The following is a 25618-nucleotide window of genomic DNA, read 5'->3' on the forward strand; positions in this document are numbered from 1 at the left end:
AATGGAAAATTCAGAGAAGCATAAAACTAAAATATCCTAACTGTAAGCAGAAGTGTTTTGATTGTGAAATATTGCCATAGTGCTAAATTTGAGTTCTGGAAAATCCCATACCTAGCGGCCTGAACCTCAGCCAGTGATTGAGCCCACCTCATCTCAAGGAACATGCAGTCTTAGAGGTGCRATTGTTAATCCTTGTTGGGCACCAAATTCCCAGAACATCTAAGCATAGGCTCTCTTGCATGCTTGCTCACAGGCARCTCCTGCTGAAAGCTAGTTACATGAGGCATAGCTCACTGATTACAAATTCATCACTACTTGAACAGACTGAGCCCTCTCTCCTATTCTGTATCTCAGCCCCACACCTGAATACACTCTGGCTGTTTATCCAATGTTGGATGACATCTCCATGAATTGATTTTGCTGGGTTAGTGAGTTAAATTAGCTGATAAAAGGAAATGACATCACCAGAGTCAGCCCRAGTGGAAATGGGTATCATCAGGGAGGATGTGGGAAGAAGAGTATTAACACCTCCACTCCACAAGCAGTTGAGCATTAAACTGGCTCAACTGCTGGTGAAGCTGGTGCATGACGTGCTGTGGGGTATAGGGCCTGGCTGGTGAGGCATGTTTTGGCCATACCAGATCCAGCCACCCATACTGTCCCRTGAGGAGCTTACCAGCCACAACTACTGTCCTCGAACAATGCCATAGCAGGCAGCAGCAGAAGCTGCCATCTTTTGCACAGTAGCTTAGAGGTTACAGCAGTTGCTTGAGAGGAGGCAGTCATTTGATGTAGGCTTTCTCTGGAAGAGTTTCCTGGGCTTATTACTCTTCCCTCTTCTCTGGATTTTCTCCCAGTTATTCAAATAGAAGTCCATAATATGCCTTTTGTTGGACTTAAAATATTATTAACCAAGAAGAGCTTAGCTGTCGCTCAAGGAAACCTGGCTGGTTTTGTTTGTTTGTTTGTTTATTTGTTTCTTGGGAGCCAGAACTCTGCATTCATATGTTTCTGGGAAGAAAGCAGACAGAATGGCAATGCAGCAGCCTAGCAGTTGGTAAGTATATGCTGGAGAAGCCATCAACACCTATGGAGAAACTTCTGTGGAATGTGATAAAAAAAACACCTGGACTAAGCCAAGTGGGTCAAGTACAGACCAGCAGCTTCTTCCCCTCTTGCTTCTCTCTCTCTCTCTCTCTCTCTCTCTCTCTCTCTCTCTCTTTAATCTATGTGCAACCTCTACTGCTTCCAGTGTAGATGGAGCAGAAGGATGAGCTCCAGTTCAGGTCCAAAGTGCCTGATGAATGGACCAGTATACCAGACAGGTTTGTACCCTGCTGTTATCAGCCAGCTGTTACCTCTTCCACCAGGAAYGCTCTCAGGTTTCCAGGATGAAGATAATCTCATGGCTCTTTTGAGAGGGATTTTTTTTAGTTGGTATTTAGAAGTCTTGATGCCAATCCCTTCAGACCCCAATAACAAATGGAAATACTGAGTTTGACTATGGCAGAGGTTCATCAAACCCGACTGTGGGTATTTAGTTGAGTATCTTAAATTAAGAACAGCCCTTATGCCCCACAGYAAGACAGACAATCCTAAAACAATTTAATTCATCTAAGTTCTGAATCATCATCTAAAGTCTTGTCTTTCTCCATGAACTATAGAAGAAAGCTAGGATGATTGAGTTTCTGATTTGAACACTGCATTTGAAAGATGACAGCCAGGATGAACAAAGGCCCTTCCATCTGGTCAAAATCTTTCAAAAGGAGTCTGTTCCCCACAAATTGCTCATGAACAGAGACACAAAATGGGGAAAGAAATGTTTCCTAGTGATTAGTTCATCTGAGGAACATCACACACAGCAGTCAGCATCTCTCCCCCAACCTCTGCCAACACGTGCTGATATTTTTAAGATGAGGGGTCTTTTTACATAAAATATCATTATTTGTATTTGATTTCTACTAATTGACTCTTCCATGTATATTCACACAATATTTTTCAACCATCATTTACAGGCGTGATATTTCAAAACAAGCTATTTAAAATGAAGGCAACATTTTCATCCATCTCACCAACCCAGAAGTTGGAGTTCTGAGAAAAACACTATCTTGCATAATAAATCAGAGAACTAGTGACTTTGGGTCTGTTTTTATCTAGGTTGTTCACATGCAGAATAAGTAGACTAAGCTTTGAATAAAGGATCCACTATAAATTTCCTGTCCTGCTGTCATGTGGATTTAGTGTTCACAACAAACACTCAGCTCTCTGGCAACCATAGCACTAAGCTGTGCTGCTTCTGCTGCTGTAAATACTTGCATATCTATTGGAGTGATCATGAGAGCAGGTACGGGGTGTCCTAGTACAGGATGCCTTGTTTCCATGCAATTTGCTTCTCTCTGGAACTGTGCAAAGCAGACTGATAACATCCTTGTAGGATTCACTGGCCCTGTTCATTGGAGTGGTGTACTGCTTCTGTTCCCCTGCAGTAGGATCTGCGCTCATGCCACTTGTGCCTCCCTAAGCAAGGAAGAATGGACAATCTTGCAGATTCAGATCAGAGACAGGCCACACAGCTCAAATCAAAACCTAGGCAAGAGCATGATTTCTCCCACCCACTGCACTCTCCAGCCCCAAGTAACTTGCTGCACTGCTGCAGCTGTGGCTGAGCCTTGGCCTGTTTTCTGTACCAGCTGCTCTCAGATGATCAGGGCTCAGGCAGCTGATGAGTGCTGGGGTGGCATGATGGTACCTTCAGCTCAGATATCCAATATTTTCTGAGGAGAGGAATATCACTCTGTCCTGCCCTGTCTTACAACATATCTAAATCCTCCTCTCAGTTACAAATTTTTCTGGATATGTACTCTAAAGTTCTTCTGCTCTTAATCTTTCCCCCTATCTGGAGGAGGAGGATTAGGAGATAGGAAAGAGCACAGAACAGGCTGTCAAGGTGAGGGAAACTACCTGTATAAAGCAGCCTTCCTTCCTTTCACCCATGACAACATGAGACAAGGACAGGAACTGACACCCTCCTCCCCTCCTTAGATGTCATGTTCTGTAACTGTTTCCCACCTCTGCTTTTGCATAATTTGCAAATGGTGCTCATTGGCCATCCCCAACCCAGCTGTACAGATCCAGAAACTGGGAAAAGCATCCTCATATATCAGGTTGGACCTCCTACACATGCAATGATATGACAGTCTCCATCCTCCAGAAACTCCTTGTCACTGTTTCAGGTCAGTGTTATTATGACATTCCCCTATCCACTTAGCTCTGGAATTTGCTCTTAATCCTGCAAATGTTACAAAAAAAATCAAAGCCTGGTTATGAGATTGAGGCACATGTGGTCCCACTTCTTTGTGTGTGCAACAAGCAGGTGGCACCGGGCAGGGAGGGAGCAAACAGTGCTGTATGGCATGATCTGTGGAATTACTCAGAGTGTTTCAGACATATGCCCACAGTTACTCTGTCCTTTGCAACATGCGGGGGCCCTGACTGATCGCATGCCTACTCTAGACTCTCAGACACACTTTCCATATTAACGCCTCTTCTCTACTGGAGCATGGTGCCAGAAGAGCCCAATTCAATTAATTTTCATATACTCCTTTTTTTTTTCTTTTTCTTTTCTTTCTTCTTCTTCTTCTTTTTTTTTCTTTTTTTTTTTTTTTTTTTTTCAGCAGGTTGAGTTTCACTGTGAGGCTTTGTTTCAAAATAAATCTATATGCTTAATCCTCTCTCCTGCTCACAACTCGTATTACTCTCTCTTAAAAAAAATACTGTTACCATAGGAACCTACAGTTTCTAGCTATCACTGTGGATGATAAGCACTGTGGCTCTGGGACTGCACTCTGTTGAATGAATGCTAAATTCCACCAAAACACTTTTCCCAGGCATCTGATATTTATCCCACAGCTTTGGATATTGCTACTCTGTTGTAGCTATGTGGCTGATTTGAGTATCATCACATTATACTTAAACATGTGTATATACACACACATTCCATCTACCAAGATTTTTTTTCACAGCAGAAATTTTATGTGTGTTTGTGTGTGTGTGTGTGTAAGTTTTCTCACCCATTTGCTGTTTTGATATGTGAAACCTTGACATTAGTCATGGGAGATATTTGGTCATGAGATACAAGAAAATGTTGTGAATATTGTTGCTTTTTATTTGCCTGTAAGTTCACTGCAAAATATATTTGCAGTGGGGATATTTTGCTATCTCCTGGGTCTTGTTAGTTGGGCATAGTTTTCCCAAAGGTTCTTTTTAACAGATTATCCTAAAACTTTACAGCTCAGTAAAGTACTCAAGAGAATAGAATAAATCACTAACTAGAAGCAGAAGTAGGTGCAGTCACAATCTTATTGAGGGAGGGCGGGAGCTGCATGCCTATGGAGAGATCTCAGGTTGTTTTGTCAGTATTGGTGGGCAGTGTGTGTTGAAATCTTACGCTGCTCACAGCTGAACATCTCTACAGCACGAAGTCCTAAGCTGTAGCAGCAACAGAAGAGGGAGGTAGGATGTCCACTAAGACTAGRAAGGGATAAGCAAAGAAATATTTAACAGTTGTAAAAGTTCATTTGAAATCAGGGGAACTGACATAATGGGAGATAATATTGTAGCTCATTCACATGAYTTTCCAGCCCTAGCCTTCTTCTATGTTTCTTAAACTACAAATACTGTGGGATAAAGACTTTACTGTAATACGGGTGTGCTTGGAGAAAAAAAACAGATGGAGTGGCCTAAAATTACATTTCCTTGTACATAACCCAGATGTTCAATTCAAAGTTGAGCCCTTTTAGCCCTTTTTTTTTTCTGGATGTTTTCCAAGTTGTGTGCCTATTTCTTCACCTGCCTGCACCTTAACTAGTTCCATCCATGGAGCACAGGGTATATCAAATATTGCAGCAGGGACTGGAAGATCCTTTTACACCTGCTTTGTATTCTCCTGAACAGCTCTAAATGACAACACAAACTGTGAAGCAGCAGGGAACCTGAACACTTTCAACATTCATTTCTACCCTGATCTTTGGTAAATTAATTCAAATAGTTACTGGGGACTTGGGGGAGAAACTAGAGAATTCACTGAGAGGATAAAGGAAGAAGTTCAAAGCATAGGCTAGCTGGAGACTTGGGAGAAATGGGAAAGGGAGAAAGATGGATACTGAGAAGATATATATAGTCTGGAGTAGATCTGAGAGGCTGACTGCCTTGGCTTACCTTGGCCTTTACAAAAGGATTAGTCTGCATGCTGACTGCATACCCATGGAGAGCAGGGCCAAACAGCAATGATCTCCTCTTCTGTGTTACGATTAGGATAGAAGTGCTCCCCATGCTGCTCTGCCTATATTTGGCTAGACATGTTAGCTACAATTTCCATAAAGATTAAAGGTCTCTCCTGCATTTGTTCACATTCAGAACAAGCTCAGAATATGCCTCTGGGTGAAAGGCACTGCTGAAAACAGCACTTTGAATATGTACATCTCTGGAACATCCTGACTCAAATGACTTATTAAAAGCCTTTCCCAGCTATATCAAGCTAATCAGAGATTTAGCCTGTGTTGTTCACTGTATTCAAAGTGGTAATCCTGTCAACAGGCAGTTCTTCACACCTGCAGGTACTTCTACCCCTAATGCAGGTGAATAGCAGGAGGTTTGCCATGCTGGAAAGTTAAACCAGCCAACCACAAAGGTCAGCTCTTCACCTGCTTGTCTAGTGCTAATTTCAGACCAAAATCAGTGAATTCTGTTAATGAGGCAATTTGAGAATTAGTAAGAAAAAAAATAGTCTGGATGCCTTTCTCTAGTAATAGTCTGGATGCCTTTCTCTAGTAAGTACAAAAAAGTCTTCTCATTGCTTTCAGTTTCCTGATCCTGGAGGTAGTAAAAAGCACTGAGATCACAGGCACAATTTTTACTTACCTAGCTCATTCTAAGGAGGCGTCTGGGGACCCTTCGTTGCTGAAAATACTGCCCAGTGGGCAGCAAGGACATCCTTGCCCTGCACGTATTTGGAGAAATTCTCCTCCCACGTGGTTTCCTACATCAGTCTAATGGTCCTGAGTATGCCCTTTCTCACAGCCTGCCAATATGACTGAGTAAGTTATCTGAAAAAAAGAGATAGTATGGAAGAGTCTGAATAAGAGTGAGAGAATAAAGGATTGCTTCAGACCATGGGCTTCAGACTTGGAGCATCATTAATYTGTATCAGCTGCAAATTTGGGCCATAGGCCTGTTTCAGCAATACAGAAGTACCTAAACCAAGACCTTACCCTATCACTGTGATGGGGCAAACCTGACTTAAATCAGTTAAAGACCTGGATCAAAGTTTTTTTGGAGTCCTTTCTGGTTGGATATACTTACCGTAACAAAGAATGCTCCCTTCATGAACAGTAGACCAGGTCAGACTGCCCCTTCCTTGTCCAGTTCTGGGCTCCCCAGGACAAGAGAGACATGGAGCTACTGGAGAGAGACCAGTATAGGGCTRCAAAGATGATCAGAGGACTGGAGCATCTGTCGTATGAGGAACGGCTGCGAGAGCTGGGCCTGTTTAGCCTGGAGAAGAGAAGACTGAGGGGGGATCTTATCAATACCTATAGATATCTGAAGGGAGGGTGTCAAGAGGATGGGCCAGACTCTTTTCAGTTGTCCCAAGTGACAGGACAAGAGGCAACAGGCACAAACTGAAACACAGGAAGATCTACTGGAATATAAGGAAAAAACGTCTTTCCTGTGAGAGTGACAGAGCACTGGGACAGGTTGCCAAGAGAGGTTGTGGAGTCTCCTTCTCTGGAGATACTCAAAACCTTCCTGGATGTGATCCTGTGTAGCATGCTCTAGGTGACCGTGTTTGAGCAAGGAGGTTGGACTAGATGATCTCCAGAGGTCCCTGCCAACCTCAACCATTCTATGATTCTGTGTGATTCTGTGTGATACATCACAAAGGCAGCCAGAAAACTCCCATATGACAATTTATGCAGGCTTTGAAACTTGCATTTGTTTTATTCAGCTTCTTTCAGGGAAGATGAGCACCAAAGCTAACTGGTTCCTTGCATGTGACTTCCAGAAGGCTGTCAAATATCCAAGTATGGCATCGGAGGAGTGGTCTGAGCTGAAAATCTAGTCTCAATTTTTTTCCACTAATACTACTGGCCCTATGCATCACTGTCACAGCAAACGTCCCCRTCTTTTCTGACACATCAGTCGACTGTGGACATTTCAGGAGGATTGCCTCTGGCTTGAAATATTTCTGGTGCCAAATGCAGCACCTTCTTCATACGAGCAYAGAGCTCCTGTCCTTACATTGTTCCTTATGTATGATGTTTTCGAAGCTCTCAAGAACCTACTGACTTTTTCCCCATCCCTCTCTATTCTTGTGTATATTTTTTAGCCCTCCACTAAACAAACGAATGGCACTGACATTCATTGCAAGTATGAAGAGAGATAATATGGACGAGGARAAAAGATCGAGGAAATGTTGCAGGTCTTCTTCCTAACATGCCTAAAGGTGTCACTGGGATGGAGACATTAAAAATGCCAATAGATAGCTAGATGAGATAGATTTCCTATAATCTCACATTCATCATATTTCACCTGTTACAACAGCAAACGGTATAATAACTAGAGGTCTGTGTGGGYTGTAGGGACATTCCTGTCTACAAAGAATGATGTAGCTCATACTAATTAGATGGTGCACAGCTTGAGATGCATCCTCGGACCCAAGCAAACTATAGGCACAGCTTTCAGCTATTCTCATCTGCAAAGAATCTACCACCACCAAACCAGCAGCACTGTGTAAAAGCAATGAACAAAAATGACATCGGGAGAGGGCAGATGAACCATTCCCAACCATTCCAAAAGGCCATGAGCTTGATTTTCAGAAGAAAGCAGAAGGCAATAATACCTGGAGAAATGCCCTTGAGACACATGGGACCCCTAAAACCTGGAGAATTTAGTGTGGGGAAATACATTCTGCTTCTGACAAATAGCCATTCCCCATACCACCTAGGGAATGTGGCAGTTGTGACATAGCAGGTTGAAGTTTTCTGGAAAACCAGCTATTTTATTCGAAGAATGAAAATTGTTCCWATGTCTAGGACAAAAAGACCTACTTTCCTTTGGCCTTAGATAAGAACTGTTAGTCCTGGGTTCTTCTATCTCAAGCAGAGATCAACATAGGCTCAACAGAGAGGTACAGTCTAAACCTAATGCCAGGTCCTTACATCCAACTGCAGAGTTTTTGAGTGCTCTAACACCACCTGCTGTGATGTGCCCAGGAGAATACAYTGAGAACTCTTCCTGAGCGTCTACCTTGATCTTAAACCCTCCTTCAGGCATCTGTGACAGCTGAAGACAGTGCCTACAGTCTGGTGCACTACAATATGTAGTTTTATGTTTCCATCCTGTGATCTCTTGCTATAACTATTTCAMGGTTGTCTGTGTGCTTACAAGAAGAGAACCAGTTTGTGTGTGGGAAACRGACTCTTTCGCATACTTACATCAGGAATCACCAGTCACTAGTCCATAAGCTGTTTGCTGCAGGGCATGCCCGCAGCAGTACCTGTGCATGCTGCTTTGTTTGGACTCTGCTGCCTCAGACGTAGGCCACCTCAATTTGTCATTGTCACCCACAATCATTGTGTTCACTGACACCAGATAAGCTTAATGGAAAAATGAAGCCATGGTTTATTTAACAAGACTTAAGGTTGGCCTTATAAGTTTAGAAACAAAAGTTCCAAGTAAAATAAATATAAAATTCARTCTATATGTAACAACTACAGTCCTGTCTGGTTGCTTAACCTCTAATGCTCTGGAGTTCTATACTAAACTGCAGCCAGCAGAGCTGATGCTTCAGATTCACTGCAAAACTCTGCATTGGTGGATTTTTCCAAGCCAATTTGTAGCACTGGAGAGCAGTGCTTTGCCTGGATCCCTCTACTACACGCAACTAACTACATTTCTTTCCCCTAGCTTTCCCTCATTCTGCTGTTTTTTTTCAAAGTGAAAGTACAGATGGTGAGCCCTCTTCCACTTTCTTTCTGTGACTTACCATGTTTATTCTAGTTTAACATTGGTTAACTCTGTCTTGTTCTCCAGCTTGTACTTCCTGCCTAACCTAAAARTTTTTGATGCTTACTTATGATATCTTGAATACTACAATAATCTGAAGACTAGCTGAGTAACTGATTYGCTCGTGATGGCGCATTGTAATACTCCACACAACAAATCATATAAAAAGCATTACCTGTGTAGCATTTCAATGAGATCATGATCTTTGGTAAGTGACTAGCTTTCTGTCTCTTATGATATATGAGGACATGTTAATAACAGACACAGCTGAGCCAGGAACAAGTTCTTCTGGGCAAGTTAAAAGTGCGAGTTTTCTCTTCCCAGCTTTGGCAAGGGCTTCTGTGTGATATTCAGTCCAATTGGCTGCCTCAGAGCAGAAGTGATCAATAACCTCTGCAACYGCCCACGGCATGTGGGAGGCTGTAGAGGCTGTGCTGGAAGTTGAGTCCCCCCTCCTCTGTAGCTGGTTTTGTGAATATTTTCCTTTATAAGTCCCTGTKGCCATTGCTCTATCCTGCCCATTTCAGCCCTGATTGAGCTATAATGGTTTTTCTCTTTCCTGTGGTATGGGCAAGTAAACACATACAAACAAGCAGAGGGTGAATTGACAGACAGTCACTTTTAACACCATGTCTTTTCCTTCCTAACAATTTCTTTGCCTTGCTCATCTCATATCCCAGTGTTCTGTGAGGACTAAGTAGATTCCTTCCAGGATGCTACCACTGCACACTTGTGCAGCTACTTACATTACCACCCACTCGTGATACGTGTGCTCTTGTCCTTGCATCCTGTGATGCCTCCACTAATTTAGCAGTGCRTTATAAAAGCATCCATCAGCTACTGACAGGTACCAGAGGATAACACTGAAATCATCAATTTTCCTCGCAAACCTTCCCATTTGTTGTTTCACATCCTTGACAGTGCCTAAACATGGCAACTAATTTTRGCTTCCTCTATCCAGCTGATCTCTTTGGCTGTTGCAAGCCAGGAAGTTCTTCTGCATCTTCATTTGGCTTTTTTTCTGCCCTCTCTTAGACCTCCTTTGGAGAAGGGGACACAGGGTRTCCTCAGAAAAGGGTTTCTCTCATCCTAAGGCTTATGGAAGATGTGCTCTTCGATGTGTTTGTCCTATCCACTGATCATAAACCCATTATTTCTTGTGTTTCTATCATGAGGCAGAGCCACAGAATGACTCAAGGGCCAGTCCCAAGCCCTAGAGATGCAAAAGGAACCTTCCTATTACAGCTAACTCACCTTACATACATTCTCCAGTCTAACATTTTATATCATAGATAAAATTCTCTGACACATAAAATTAGGTGTTCAATAGTTTCTCAGCGATGAAAATTGAACAGAAAAAAAAATCCCTTCAACTTCTCAGGGAAACTATTCTGTTCCCAGCAGCAAAATAACATTCTAGAAAACATAGTCACCTGATCTTGTCTCCATAGGATTACACACATTGTAGYAAACCCCTCCTAATAGTCACCTCAACTAGACAAAGAAAATCATACTGTCACTGCCCTCAGTCATGGGCCCTTTCCACAAAGAGCAGAGCACATCCAGTCCCGCGGGTTGTGGAGCAGCCTGAGCTCCCACTAGTTTCCTTCAGAAGGTTCCCCAGAAGGGGCCATTAGGAAAATCTGCTCTGATCTCCGGGTGACACAGGCCAGGGAATGCCACCCAAAAACTTCTGCATGAAACAGAATAGCTTGTGACTGAATGAGGGCATATTTTTGAGACACACATCCAGTTGTAACTGAAAGATAGCAAGTCATGGAAAATCTACCACAYCCCACTTAACAAAGATGGTCAGCAACCATCAAGACATTGTTCTGATAATTATCTACATATGAAACATGGAACAAATTAGAATAATATCTTTACCTAAGAGGCTGGCCTCCTTATGCAGCTGGGGAAACCAAGGCAAAGAGCAGTCAACTGATTTGACCAAGCTTTCCCAGCAGCAGAACCTGAAAAAAAATGTGGGTGTCCAGTTCCCACATGAATGCTCCCCGAAAGACCCCAGTCAGGTGTCTTTAAGCTCTTAGGATACCATCCAGACCATCCTCCATACTTTCCTTTCAGCACTTTTCTATAATTTACCTGAATGAATAAGGTAGCTTCAATTACATGAATTTCTTCATTTTCAGCTGCTATGTGCAGAGAGCCCAGTTATGTTATATAGCATGTGTGCTTGGTTAGAAATACACAGTGTTCTGAGCTTGCTACAAGCATTTTGGTGCAAGTTGAATTTATACCTCATTGATTCTGAWTTTTTAAAATGCCTAGAGAGAACAGCCACTCTGTCCAGCAAAAACCCGTGAAGAATCATCACCACAGGTACTTGCACTACTCTGCTCAATCTGATTGCCCTTTAAAGTCACATATTATCCTAATTTGAGGTTTCAAAATCCACTAGGGTAAAGTGTGATATTCTACTGACTTCTAGCATACAACAAGCTATGAAGAAATTGAGTAGGAATGCAACACTTACCTGGGTTACTTTTGGAGGTGCGYACAGGGGTGTAATGGTTTTTGGAAGATGTCCTGACTGGGGTGTTTTCTTTGGGGGAGGTATCTATAGCCGAGATAGTCTCTCTTTCACAGTGTGCTATTGGGATTGGTCCCTGCTGCCTTAAGATGTCAGCCAGAGCCCTATGGAGAAAGAAGAACAGGGAAAAAGACACATTTACACAAAGCTGTCAGCATGGTATTTAGCATTTTCACTTCTACAGTCACTTTATGAATCCACCACTACTTGGATTTCTACCATAAACACAAAAAAGCAACAACAACAACAAAAAAAAAGCCTAAGGTTTAAAGGCTCATTTGTGTGTGTGTGTGTGTGTGTGTGTGTGTGTGAGACTGCTGCATGTATTTACAGGCTTGCCTGGCTATTGTTTAGTTTTTCATTCACTTCCACTAATTCACTTCACTCCACAGTTATGTTCTCTCTCCATCACTTTTCTTGCTGTCATTAACAGTGCAGATGAACTACTTGCCATCATCTAAAGTACTGCCTTCATAAGGAATCGCCACTGAACACACCAGAGGCCTAAGACTCAGGCTGCCCAGGCTCATAAAGGTTTCACCAAAACTTCACTGCCCAAATCAAAATTCTTTAAGATTGAACCAGGTGAGAGGAGGAGTCCAGTCCCCACACCTCTTAAAATCTTACTATTTCTGCAAGTAGTTCAATAACCAGTAGTGACAGGAGCAGGTTTCTCAAAGGAGAACCGGCAGTCCATAAGAAAAGGACTAAAACAATTTTCATGGCTTAACACTATCACAGCTATTAGCCTATCTTTAGCTTTTTGTCCATTAGAGACTTCTTTAATGGCACTGAGGCCTCACTACCATTGCTCCCCCTGAAAAGAAATGTCACAGTGTTCAGTTGCAGCAAGTGCTTTCCCCTTGGATAAGTGGAGTCTCAAAGATTTTTTTCCTCTGTGAATATCACGAACATAGAAGAGCAACTACAGCATGAAACGCACTGTTTTTTAGTGCAGCCACAAGCTATCTCTTAAGCCATAGAAATAGGAGGAAGAGAGTGAGCTGTGTGGATTATAAGGAACAGAGGTATTTTAAAGATGATAGAGTTTGAAAGGTTTTTTTTATCTTGACGGAAGGAATATACCTAATGTCACCTGAGGTACTAAGAAAGATGTAAGGAGKAGAAATTCCTTCATTGCATATTGATGAAAAATATTCTGATGTTGCTCATATCTACTAGCATTCCTTAAATACCAAATTTTTGGTCTTTTATGTGACAAATAGTTTGGGATTGGAGTGCCTTCCATTTTCCAAACCATTTCCTCTACAGACTGCCATCCTCGTGCATAATGAATTGCAACACTAATGTGCTCTACAGAAGAAACTCTTGGAAGAACTCAGAGGCTCTAGCAGAGGATTACATTAGTTCTCAACTTCCCTGTACAGAATAAAAATATTGTAAACATTATTTGATTATTTATTGTTTGTAGAGAGAGCAGCCATAGAGGCTATAACCAGTTATACGATGTGTATACGTGCGCACATGCTAACAGATGAAGTAAGAGGTTGTCATAGTCAGGTGACAGAAATAAGAGACAGGTACTTAGTGTTAGAGATTCTTTTGGTTTGCTCCTATCATTATTCTTCACTGAAAGAGTGGATCTGATATTTGGTGTTCTCTAAAAAAATGACACTGCTTGATATGTATCTATAGGTACTTGCCATCTTTTACAGTTATGCCTGAGGTATCACAAACCGGTCACCGTATTACAAGACGTTTGAAATTTTGTCCTTTTGCCCAAGGTTATACAGAAAGTGAGTGGCAGAACAAGGAACAGAAGTCAGAGACTGAAGTCCCTGCTCTACACGGCTGTGCAGCTCCTTCCTGAAGAAAGGATTCATTCAGCCACCAGTAACCCTAATGACTTTTCTGGGCAAGTGCTTCCCCACTGCATTACAGATCTTGCTGATTGGGAAGAATAATGGAGTTAAACCAGGTCTATCTATTTGGCAGCAGCATCCAGTACATCTCATTGGAGACAACACATTTTCTAAAGACAGCAGGTTGGCAGAACTGAGCCCTTGTACGTATCTTCAAGATATATTAAGCATCTGATGGCCATTTAATGATATCTGCAGTACAGAAATGTTAAGAGTCATTTTTCAATCACAGGGATTGTATTAGAATTATTATTTACTAGCCCTTGGTGGCTTGGGATCATTTTAAACACTTGTAGAAGACAATCCTAGTGTCAAGAGTGCAATTATTCAAAGTACAGAGGGAGATGACTGTGTGGATAACACTAAAACATTATTTACCACTCAGCTTAATACAGTAGAGCCAGCTGGGCAGGAAAGGTCAGGCTAGGAATTGGTATATGTTCAGAAGGGACTGTGTAAGATAAGGTGCATAGAGGCAGTACAAGAGGTTCAAGAAAACACTATCTGATGTTGAAAATACTGGTGGAATGGTGATAGCAGAGCAAAAGATCAGTTGTCCCAGGAGCTGAGTTTGTTTAGTCTAAACAAGAGAAGACAAAGAGAGGATCTACTTGTAGTCTCTCATTAAAGAATGTGAAGCTTCTGAGAAGATAGAGACAGACTGTTCTTGGAGGTACAGGACAAAAGGAAAGTGTAATAAGTTGCAACAAGGGAAATTCCATGGGGTTATAAAGAAAAAAAAAATCACAATTGGGGGGGAGGGGTCATAAAATCCTGAAACAGGGACCCAGGAAGGTTAAGGGATCTCCATCCTTGGATATTTTAAAAAATCAGATGGAAGAGGCCCTGAACAACCTCATCTAGCATTGAAGCTGCCTTTGCTTTCAGCAGATGGTAGGACTAGAGATCTCCAGAGGTCCCTTCCAACCTAAGTTCTACGATTCTGCGCCTAAGGCCACCTCACATTGCAGGCCATTCTGTTTCTCCTGAAACTTTCATCTGTTCTCCTACTGTTAGTTCTCTCTGAATAGTGTTTGGTATAGTCTTGACAATACAGCTTCCTTACTTGCTGGATTTATTTGCTAAAAACAATTGAGGCAACTAAAGTTAAATACGCTTTGAAGGGATCGGAATCAATGAGAGATGTCTCATCCTCTCTGTCATTATCTACCCCAGACTGAACCCCGAGAGCCTGCTGCCCATCATGAGCACAAAAAAATATGTCTCTGGGATACATTCCAGTCTATGAACTATTTCTTATAAAGCTATGCTTGGATGATCCTTAGTTACAGCCAGGATCTGAATTCTCCTTATGACCAACATAAATAAAATTCACATGCTAAGAAAGAAAAACCTTTCTAATATAATCCCTTATTTATTTTTCATCCTGAAGGAATAGTAACTAGAGCTACTCTCTGAGCTAGTTGTTGGTCACAATATAACAAGGAAACAACTTCTAATCAGGTGAGAGACACATACAAGGGAGGAGGCTCTCAAAAGAACTGATGAGATCACAAGTAACACTCAGGAAAGCAAAGGCTGCCTTTCATTCTACTGATGTGTTAGACTATACAGTAGATAAACTGAACACAATTGTCAAAAGCTGACATAAATCATAAGCGTATGAGTCTCAAATGATATGAGTTCAAAAATGCTGAAGGGGTGATCTTTTTATGCCCTAAACATACCAAACTATCCTGAGTGCTCACTCTTTGTTTTCTTCTTTAATGTGTCCTGAGAGGGAAAAAAAGACTGCTCAGCACCGTCAGAAAAAAAACTCCACAACATTGTAAATGGCAGAGAAAGTCAGACTTGGAGCACATTGGTTAGTGGCTTGTTAAATTCAATTACATTAACCACAAGACACCGCAAAGAAATGAGCTCAAAGCACAGTGGAGGGAATTCTGATTAGGAAGTTCATCCTGGTCCTTCTGTGATGCATCTAAAGCAATGTCTCCAGTGGGTTTCTCCAGGCTGGGCAATGTAACTGGCAACAGACCCAGGCTTAGAGAGCTCCCTCTCCATTTCTGTAAACAGCTCTTTCTGCAATATCTCTTGCACTACGAAACCTTCCCATTTTTCATAGCCACTACTGACTCTTTAGCTTCCTGGTCTCAGYATGGCCATTTGCTTGTCTCCTGCACCAGTAGTGAGGAACTCCTTACTCTTAATTGCTCTATGGACTGAAGAAAAAAGGATTTCCTTAAAGTCACTGAGGAAACTTGTGATACAGCTAGGACCAGAGATCACATATTCCCAGTTTAGTGTTTTGTTCACTGGGCAACGAATGTCCATCTGAACAAACACATCCCATGTATGCCTAGCTGTTTGTCAGAGTTCTTGCATCACCTCCAGGGGAAAAAAAGTGCCTCCAATGCAAGCACAGATCTCACATTGGTATCCTCAGGACTGGCATGGACTGCATGTACAAAAAAGGAGGGATTGTTTTTGATGGAGGTGTCTTCAGTTAACAAATAACTTCTCCTCTTGGGATGGAAAGAAAAAACACCCAGACACACTGCAGGGACAAAGAGAATCAAAGAACCGAAACAGAGGGAATCGTTGGTTTAAAAAGAGAGCTTGCCACATACTGATATTTTTCTCTGTAATGAACTCTAAGAGATTTTGATTAGTGCCTGCTCTGCTACCTGCCTTAACATGCCCATTCTCAGGGTGAGTAGAGTCTGAAGGATCCAACCCTTTGACCTATACTGTCCTGAACTGTGATATTGCTTCCCAGGTATCTATAACAAAGCTTATATCGACCAGTAGAAACTCTGATCTTCAGAGGGAAGCACAGGCCCTCTCAGCAGTATGGACTTCAGGAAGCCAAAGAGAAAAGGGATGGGTATAGTTGAGAAGCAAGACTCACCTGACTATTTCCAATAGTGCAGGTAACACACACATAAAACTTCACTCCAGTGACTTCTGAAAACGCCCTCTTTTGGGGGGGGGACCTGGCTTCCTCACAAATGGGAAGTGGGGAATTTAAAAACAGAATTGCCTGTTCCAAGTCCATAAGAATTTGGAGAAGAATAAAAAAAGAATGTCCAAGCGGATCTGGCAGAGCACAATAAAAAGATAAGTGGCTGAGCTAAAAAGTCTGCTAAAAGCATAGCTGTGATGGAGTTTGTGGCAGAGCTCCAATCGACTTCAACATGGCCAGGATTTCACTACAAATACTTAAAAAAAAGAGAGAGAGAAAAAAAAAAAAAAGAAAAAAAAGAAGGCAAGTAAAGTTAAAGACTCCCCTATGCTCTCTCACTAGCCAGAAAGAAAGGCAATTTGACTTGAGGGGTGATTCATTCRGCCATAGAGACAGATCACCGGGAAGAGGGGAAGAGACAGTTCTCTCTTAAAGGGAGAGAGATTTCAGTCAGTGGACAAGTCAGTTAGAGGCTGGTCATACATTATTCATGGTTTGATTCTGCACCTGGCTCCAGATCTGCTGCGTGCCCTGTGAAGTTTCAARCACTGACCACCCAAAGCCACATGCTGCCCTTGACAGAGCCTGTGCTATCCTGTTATACAGGCTCCCACACAGCAATTTCTGCCAGCTGAGTGCTGCTTGCCTGCATTATTCCCCCGTGTTAGCTGTAAAACGGCAGAGGAAAAACAGGTAAGTCATTCTACACCTCTCTTCAGCGACTCTTCGAGGCTCTGCTGCCTCCCTGGCACCACCCACAGGGCACACGTCTGACCACACTTTCTCGTGATGCTTTGATCTTGCCACCAGAATGATGGGGCTTTAATTGATTACACAGTAGTGCCTGACAAACACCACTGAAAACTGATACGCAGGAGAAAAATAGAAGGATCCTGCTGCCACCAGCTCCTATGAGAGGAAGTCTCTTCCTCATGGAAGCAACTCTGCTAAAGTGGATTTTGTTTCAGAAAGTGCAGGGGCTTGGCTGTAGTGACTAGTCTATTTTCAGCTATATCCTAAGTTTGCTTGTTTAAATACAACATGTTCAGAGCCTTCTCGAATTCATGAGATCCTTATACTGGAGATGCTGAAAAGTAGAGTCAAACWTTTCTATTCTGAAGACTAGTGTACTGCTGCTTCTGCTGCAAAGCTTGAGCTGTGAGTCTTGGCTGTAGGGATGCAAATCTCTTTCTTAGTCCTTTCCACTAGCCATTATAATTTAGCAAGGTCTGATACGGAGCAAGAAAGAGTGGTAGTCCAGCATATTAGAGATGCACAGCTCTTAGGTCAGCAGAAGAGATAACCAGACTCYGCAGTGGCAAGAAATAAAAGCAGTTACCACTTCTGAGCAGGCTTTCTGGAAGGGAATGCTGGAAATGCCCCTTCACAGTTACCTGAGTGGACTTGTGGGGTATGCCAGTGTCTGTGCATATGCATATGTGAGTGTGTGTGTGTGTGTGTGCGCGCACACATGTGTTTGTGCACAGGAATGAGTGATTACACGCATGGAGTTTAGAAGGAAAAAAAATAAGGCTTGAGGATATCCTTCTATGAAGGAATCATTTTTGCATTTGCATCCTCCATAAGTTAGGAAATATCCTTTCTTAAAAATAAATATTACATGAAAAAATCAGATGTCTTCTGAAAAATACTGAAGTCATAAGCAATAATTATCTGCGAATCTCCTGATGATTAAGTCCTGCTTTAAGAATAAATTTCATTAAAAGCTTAATTAAGTATATACTAAAAGCTAGATATTCACCATAGATTATGATAACAGGAGTGAGGTTTGAGTTATTCCTGACTCTCTCTTTTTGGTGAATTCAAAACTAACATGCAGGTAATGTTATTACATTATAGATACACATAATTTTTCTTGTATGCATATAAAACAGATGTTTCAGATAAAACAGAAGTGGCATAGAAGTTACTGAAAAATCAGTAAAGAAACAAATGTTACTGGGAGGCCACCATACCTCTTGTGTTTAAAAGGTGAGGTGGAATCACTAACAGGAAAGTAAAGCTCTTGTATTTGAGACAAGTTCCTTATTCTAGTGTATATATTGAGGGTAGTAAATACCAGCAGTATTTAGAATGTGCATCTTAATACAAGGAGTCTGAAGTGCTTTACACATCTAATGCTGCTGTACATATAGAGTAAGTCTGCAAATATAACTATGATGTAGGCATGGGATTTATTACAATTGCTAAACTCACAGTAGCAGCTCTACTCAGTACTAGCAGCTTTGGAATATCAATCACACATCAGGTCCAAAGTAAAAAACAAACAAACAAAAACTGTTACATAAAGATTTTGTAATTAGAAGGTAAATATGAAGATTTCCAGCTTGCTTTTGTCTACAGAGTGCTGTTATTCTGAACAGAAGGTGGCCAGAGCACCAATGGTAAAGATCTACCTCTAAAACGCAGCCACAGGCTAYTTAGGAACAGTGAGTGGCACTAAGATGTTGATGCCTCCAGCAGTTATTTCCCCCAGCATCATCGAGGGTGTTGTGTTCACAGCAAGCCAGAGAGCAGGCTGCCACCTGCTGTACTATCAAGACCGCTTCCTCAAAGCATCAGTGCTTCCCTCGCTAGACTTTTGCCCAGTTATTAACCTGGCATAGTCCTACTTTGCTTAAGAGAGCTACAGTGAGAACATGGCAAAGTGACATATCTGGGAATGATGTGTCCAGTTTGGATGCTGGAAAGAACCAGAAATAGTGTTGTTCTACAGAAAAAGACACGAGTCTGATCAGAGAGAGGAGATAAAATAAAATAGGAGGTCTTGCTTGAGACTTTAGAGTCATGAAAATYTTTACATAAATTATGCTGAGCTCAGCTAGTGCAATTTTTCTGTTGTTTGTTGCTTTTGTTTGCATGTGTGCATGGACAAAAACTGTTACAGTGCTTACTGTATATTTTCCTTGAAAAATAAGTAAGTGCACACATAGCAGTTGCTTCCGCAAGATAKCTATTTTGCACCAAATTCTATGTTGTAGGCACAACTAAGAGATTTCAAAATTATCAAAGAAAACTGGACTTTCTCTGAAGAGCTCTATCATTAACATAAAGGAAATAGGACAACGGCTAAAACTGCAGCAAAATATTTATTGTGAAAGAATGCCAAGCTCATCTGCCTGGGTAATGAGACATTTGAGACCACCATGTTATACAGCACACRCAGATCTAAGGAAATGCAGATCACTCACGCAAGGAATAGCAAAGTCAGACTGGTTTTCCTGATAAGGTTCAGATCTTYTTATGTGAAATAGAAGTTTTAAAAGGCTTCTGATCTCCAAAGACATAGAGATCAACCAATAGTTAAGGATATGAGAGACTGCAAAACTAAAGGAAACAGAAGTTCAGAGCTAGACAGGGTTCCCTTGACACCTTGTGATGGAGGGCTACTAATGGAGAAAGATAATTAGAAAGCAGAAAAATGTTAAATAAATGGGAATCAGAGACACCGAAAAGATTTGGTGAAKGGAGTGTGGTTTCTGAGAGTAGCCGCTCTTACTGAGTGAACTTCAAAAAGAGAAAAAGAGGACTCTTTTAGACAGTGGAATAGAGACAGTGGAAGTCTGCMGCCAGGCAGCCTCTGTGCTGTTACCAAAGCCAGATTCTTTAGACGACACAGTCAGCAYGGAAAGTATGGCAAAAATCAGCCACCAAACTGTGTGAACTGTAACCACAGCCTCATACTGAATTTTCCCTGATGTATGTAGGTGAAGTAAAAGGAAAAATGTTTTGTACAAGTGCATGCACAAAAACGTATATCTCATCTTGACTCGGCTAGCTGGAAATGGGCAGTTCATCACTGGAAAACAAGACTAGATTCAGGGCTTCTCATCGTATGGGAATTACACTAGAATAGAGTCCAGTTTGAAAGAGAAGAAATATTTATGAGTAATTTCTCTGAGGTAACAAGATGGTGCCTTTTTCTATTTTAACTTAATCAAGTCTAGCATCTATTTGTGGCCTATATTCTGTGCCTATGGTAGAAACAGGGTACTTTTTAGAGAAGAAAAACAGAAGCCATCAGGAATAAATAATAGAAWGCAGGGCAAAGAGCATATGAAAGACACATGAGTGACTTAGATAAATACGGCAGAGTGGAGTAAAAATAAGCAGAGCATAATAAGAAACCAGCGGAAAGAGGAAAAAAAATGGTAACAGCATCAGAAAATCTTGTATATAGCCCATATGGCCAGGTGTGTGTTCACAGCACTCTTCCACAGCCCTGAAGAGGCATAAAATTTTATCGTTTAGCTCAAGGAACGCACACCTCCAAGAGCAGAGCAGAACCAGCTCTGATCCCAATTTGCAAAATCAAGTCTATAGGTAGGTAGCTTTACAAGCTCCTCCATTAGTGAAGAGGCCTGAAACTATCTTCTCTCCAGTGTTTCCTCTAGCAACCTTAGAGCCCAAGTGCTGTGTTGAGATGCAGCCTGCAGCAAGAGGAAATCTCCAAAATTTTAAGAGAGCAAAACAGTGCAGCCTTGCTGGATCTGTGAACAAACGGACCCATTGCCTCAGGTTTCTGTTGAAATTCAGAGCTGCAGAGTAAATATGGCAAGAAATTGATCTATTTAACTGAGGCTGCTCCTTGGAAAAAGGCTGTTCATTTATAAAAATGGTCACTTATTCACAGAATAGAGAATGYGAAGCAGAGACTGAAGAAAAGAATAGCACGAATAATTCTCTTTGTAGTAACAGATACGACCTGGGACTAGGGTAACTTCAAACTCCCTGACCAGAAGGTGCTTTTTTCTCTTCTGCGTTTCAGAAGCTAAAGCATTCATTGGACCCACATGATGCAGAGACAGATGTGGAAGATGGCCTTTTAACAGGGGACAGATCTAGTTTGCTGGGAAAAATCACAGAACTACTTTTCAGTAGCTACAAGAGAAACAGTTGGGCTTTCCACCGCTGCCCCAGGGCCATCACTGCCACTATCTGTCTCCAGCTTGCAAACAAGGGAGGGCTCTGGCTGTCCATGTGGCAAGCAATTGGTAACATTTCGAACCCTAGCTGTAAACAATAAAGAGTTTTCAAATTTGTGCATTCTTATTTGGGTAATGAGTGCAAYGAGTGCAATGGTTACTGCTGCTGAGGGCTAAATAGGGGTCATGGAGTGATACTACTGGCACTGAATTATTTATATACTGTAGTACAGGGATTGAGGGTCATGAGTACTGGAAGAGAATATTCTAGGTCATCCTTCTTTACTACAGAAGACCAGCTTTAAAAATAAACTACTGAGATTTCTTGTCTGCTGTCAGATTTCCTAATTGGTTCTCATACTTAAATTAAGGAAAATACTCTGCCCACTTCATCAAAAAAAAAGAAATCCTGAAAATTGACCACTGTCCATAAAAATGCAGTCAGAGGATGGAGGGCAACACCATATAAAACACTGCTTGGTAAAATTCTTTGAAACCAGCTTCTGTTTCTGTCTAGAGCCCAACACRCATTAGTTTTGTCTATGTAACTCTGAAGCAAGATTTAGAGATTCAGACAAGAGTTAGTCATATATAGTCAGGCTGAAAGATACTATAATCATTAAAATATCTGTTAGGTTTAAGGCACTGCAAATGTTTCTGTAAACTATGAATATTTTAGCTTCTGGTTTTTTCAAGCACTTTTACTTACTACTCTTAGAAATTAACCTAAGTATCAGTTACTAAAACTGCTCATCTCAGAAYCACAGCAGCGCCTCTACATTAAAAGTGCTTGCTAGTGCCTGCAAACAAGCCTGACTTTCCAGTCCTGAACTGCACACGCATATCTCAATGCACAGTCGGCCTTTCGTTTCACATGAGAGCGATGGCTCTGCTGTGAATGTGTAAGCTCTCCTTTCTATCAAAAGCCATAAATGAGCCCTGTATCYATCAAAATGTTTGTTCTAACTGTGTTAACAAGGATTTTCTCTAAAAACTGAATGAGAACTTTGCAAAGACATAGCATCTACACACAATTCTGCCGACCAACCATTTGTATCTCTTTACTACAAAACAAAATTTAAAGTGTGATATTGTTTGTGCTGAAGTGTGAAGAAGTCTTGCTTAATCTCCTTGAGTGCAGAATAGTGCTCAAGATGGGGTTTTTCTAGGACTGTTATGATTTTTGTTTAAACTGTTGTTCTTCTGACTCCAGAGATTTTGGTGGGATGCTCACTGAGATTTTAATGCACTTGTCATCACTACAGTGAATTGTTCTGGATGTTATACTTAACTCCAATTGACATAGCCTCAAAAAGATATAAATATCTGACTACATTCTGTTCACTTTGTTTTTTATTCTTCACTGTTACTCAGCAGTAGTGCTCAGAGGCAAACAAAGACAAACTATTCCACACCACATATTTACATTCTGTTTAGATTTTAGATAGCACTATTCCTTAGAATGATGTAGATTGATGTAGACCTTATCTGCTGGAAATGCACTTCATAATATTTAAGCCATTGTGCAATGTTGATCAAGTTCAGGTAGCACATCTCCAAAAGGTATAATCTTTTACCAGCTATCATATTATAGAAGTCAATCAATTCCTTAAAATGCACTGAAAGTCAAGCTTTCCAAGCACTCAATCTGCCATTCATACTTACACACATAGGTGAATCATTTTACCAGAACTTATCTAAATAAAGAAAAGCAAGCATCAAAGAAATGAAAACATCAGGAATAATTTAGACAAGTCTGGCAACACTGTCTCTGATTTCAAAGGGTGTAGGATCCAACCCTGCAACACGCTGGAGCTACAGCAAAAGTAACATATGGGCATCAGTGTCAAATTTCCAAATTCAGTGTGAAGATAAGACTGCATGGTTGCTATAAATGGGCACAGTTGTCTTGAAACCAAAAGAGCTGGGCAATTGTGGAAGAAGCCATTATTTAAGAAAATATGAAAAATAATCTATTTCCTGACTAAGCTGCTTTCAAGATGTATTTTGCACAGACATAAGTGACCTCAGAATACTACAATGTTTTTAACAGTGCATAGTTATTTTTTCACAGCAGTGGCATTTGTGTTAGAAAACATGGGCTAGACCCTCAGCAAATGTAAAGCAACATTACTTTTTGGCCTCATTAAAAATGTGACAATTTACACCCACCCGCATGRATGTGTGTAGTCATATTAAAAGGGGAGACTAAATAAAACAGATCTCAMCAAACAAATAAAAATTGTGACACTTTTTCATTTCTTTTTCTGCRTAAAAAATAATGTTCCTACAGTTAGACTGCTAACTCCATTTGAAGTTCAGCCTTAAACATATAGTTAAGGGCTTTGTTTGTTTTGATTAAAAGTTTTTAATTAAAATTATTTAAATTAAGCATGAGCTGCAAGAGATAGGTACTCTTCCCATCAGTGTGCTACCAACTGCTCTTATAAAGAAACTCTTCATCAGTTTATATGTTTAGATGTGGGAACCTCTTGGACTCCCAGCATATGAGAAGCACACATCATTTGGAGGGACTTTTTCACCAAAAATAAGTGTGAGCTGTAAAAGTGCRTGCATTTGTCTGAAAGGAGAAGTATTATGGAAGCCCGAGCTTTAGCTTTTAAACAGGACTTTCCTAACACATTTGAACTATTTTATCTAATGAAAAGCATTAAAACAAAAATACATAAAATAATTGCAAATAAGATATCAAACTACTTCCCTAGTAGACAGGTAGAAGAAACAGGCTAGTAGCCTGAGTTATCTTGATTTAAGGGAGGGGGGGAATTCCCTTATATTCTTTCCCCAAATAYCCTTTGGGACTGCAAGGCAAGGGGGCTTGCCTGGAGGACATAGAGCAATTTCCTTGGCAGTTTYAAAACTTCTCCCTGGTGGATCCAGGGAGTGCCTCTCATCAGGAGAATTCAGGGCCAAGTGGAGAAGTATCCCCGGAATTTGGAGCTTCTCTGTTGCACCTCGAGATGATTAGCGGGAGCCGGCGGGGGAGGGCAGGGAGCCGGGAAGGGCAGCAGGGACGGGGAGGAGGCAGCTCCGCGGAGAGGGGCGGCAGCGAGCGCGCTGCTGCGCGGAGCGGTGCGGGGCGCGGCGGAGCTGTCCGCGGCGCCGGTGCTGAAGCGGGCCCGACCCACTCACGGCACAGCGCTGTGTACGGTGCCGGGGAAGGAAGTAGGAGAAGGTCCCACGGTGCTTCCCTGAGGATGGAAGGGCTTGAGGTGCACCAKGATGGGCCCCTGGACGGGCAGTGCAGAGGGACCCTTGGTAGGGAAGTGGGAAAGGGCCTGGAGGGGAGGTCTCAGAGAGAGGTATCTGGACAGATGGTGCAGAGGGGAAACCCTTGGACAGATGGTGAAAAAGGATAACCCCTGGACAGATGGTGCAAAGGGGAACACCTGGTGAGATTGGGAAGAAGGAGTACCCATGGGCAAGTGGTGCAAAGGGGAAATCTTTGGACAGGCAGTGCAAAAGAGAAACTCTTGGATGCATGGTGCAAAGGGGGACCCCTTGGACAGGCAGTGCAATGGAGGAATCCTTGGACAGATGTTCTGGAAGGGGAACCTTTGCACAGACAATGCGAAGGGAAAACCTTTGGTCAAGAGAGTGTCCCTAGACACAAGGGGTGCTGGAAGAGGGGGGAGGATCGCACCTGTGTATGTTCATCTCCCGGGGCGGGCGCCGTGCCTTGTCGTAGGCCACCTTGGCGAAGACCCCAGCGATGAGCACAAAGGCGATGGCCCCACATGAGATGTATACGGTGGCATTGGTGCTGTCCTTGTCCGGGTCGTACTTGTTGGCATCTCCGTCAGCGCCGTTGCTGCCGTCGGCGGGCAGWGCACCGCTGGAGGTGGTGGGGTGGGCCCACTCAGGGCTCTTGTAGTTGCGACACAGGCTCTGGTTGAGCTTCTCGGCRCGCTTGTTGCAGCAGAAACGGTAGAAGCAGGTGCCGCAGCAGTAGCGGAACCCCGTAAGGCTGTTGTTGCACTCGAACTCCTTGTCCCACTGCCCGCTCACGTCGTAGTACCCCCAGCACGTCTCGTGCGCTGGGGCCGAGGCCCCGCCGCCGCCCCCGCCGCCGGGGGGCGTCCTCCCGCCGCCCGCGCCCTTGCCGCGCCCGGGCAGCACCGTGGGGGCGGCCGCCCCCGGACCCGGCAGCGTCTGGTTGAGGAGCTCCTTGCCCGGTTTGGGGGTGCGCCGCGGCGCCGCCGCCCCCTGGGTCCGGTTGCCC

The 25618-nt window shown here is 42.4% G+C and overlaps 1 protein-coding gene across 1 annotated transcript in view; it reads right to left on the bottom strand.

Moving 5' to 3' along the window:
- Positions 1-25617, bottom strand: part of SHISA6 (shisa family member 6) — a gene marked incomplete at its 5' end in the record, with an annotated part of 249622 nt that extends 224005 nt beyond the window's left edge. The window contains 2 exons of the mRNA XM_085306838.1: positions 11564-11724; positions 25040-25617. Of these exons, the coding sequence (XP_085162964.1) occupies positions 11564-11724; positions 25040-25617 (739 nt within the window). The remainder of the gene's footprint in view (positions 1-11563; positions 11725-25039) is intronic.
- Between the last annotated feature and the right edge of the window lies 1 nt (position 25618).

Source organism: Rhea americana, unplaced genomic scaffold (genome assembly GCF_003343005.1).
Source record: "Rhea americana isolate MKP2758 unplaced genomic scaffold, rheAme1 scaffold_249, whole genome shotgun sequence".
NCBI lineage: Eukaryota > Metazoa > Chordata > Aves > Rheiformes > Rheidae > Rhea > Rhea americana.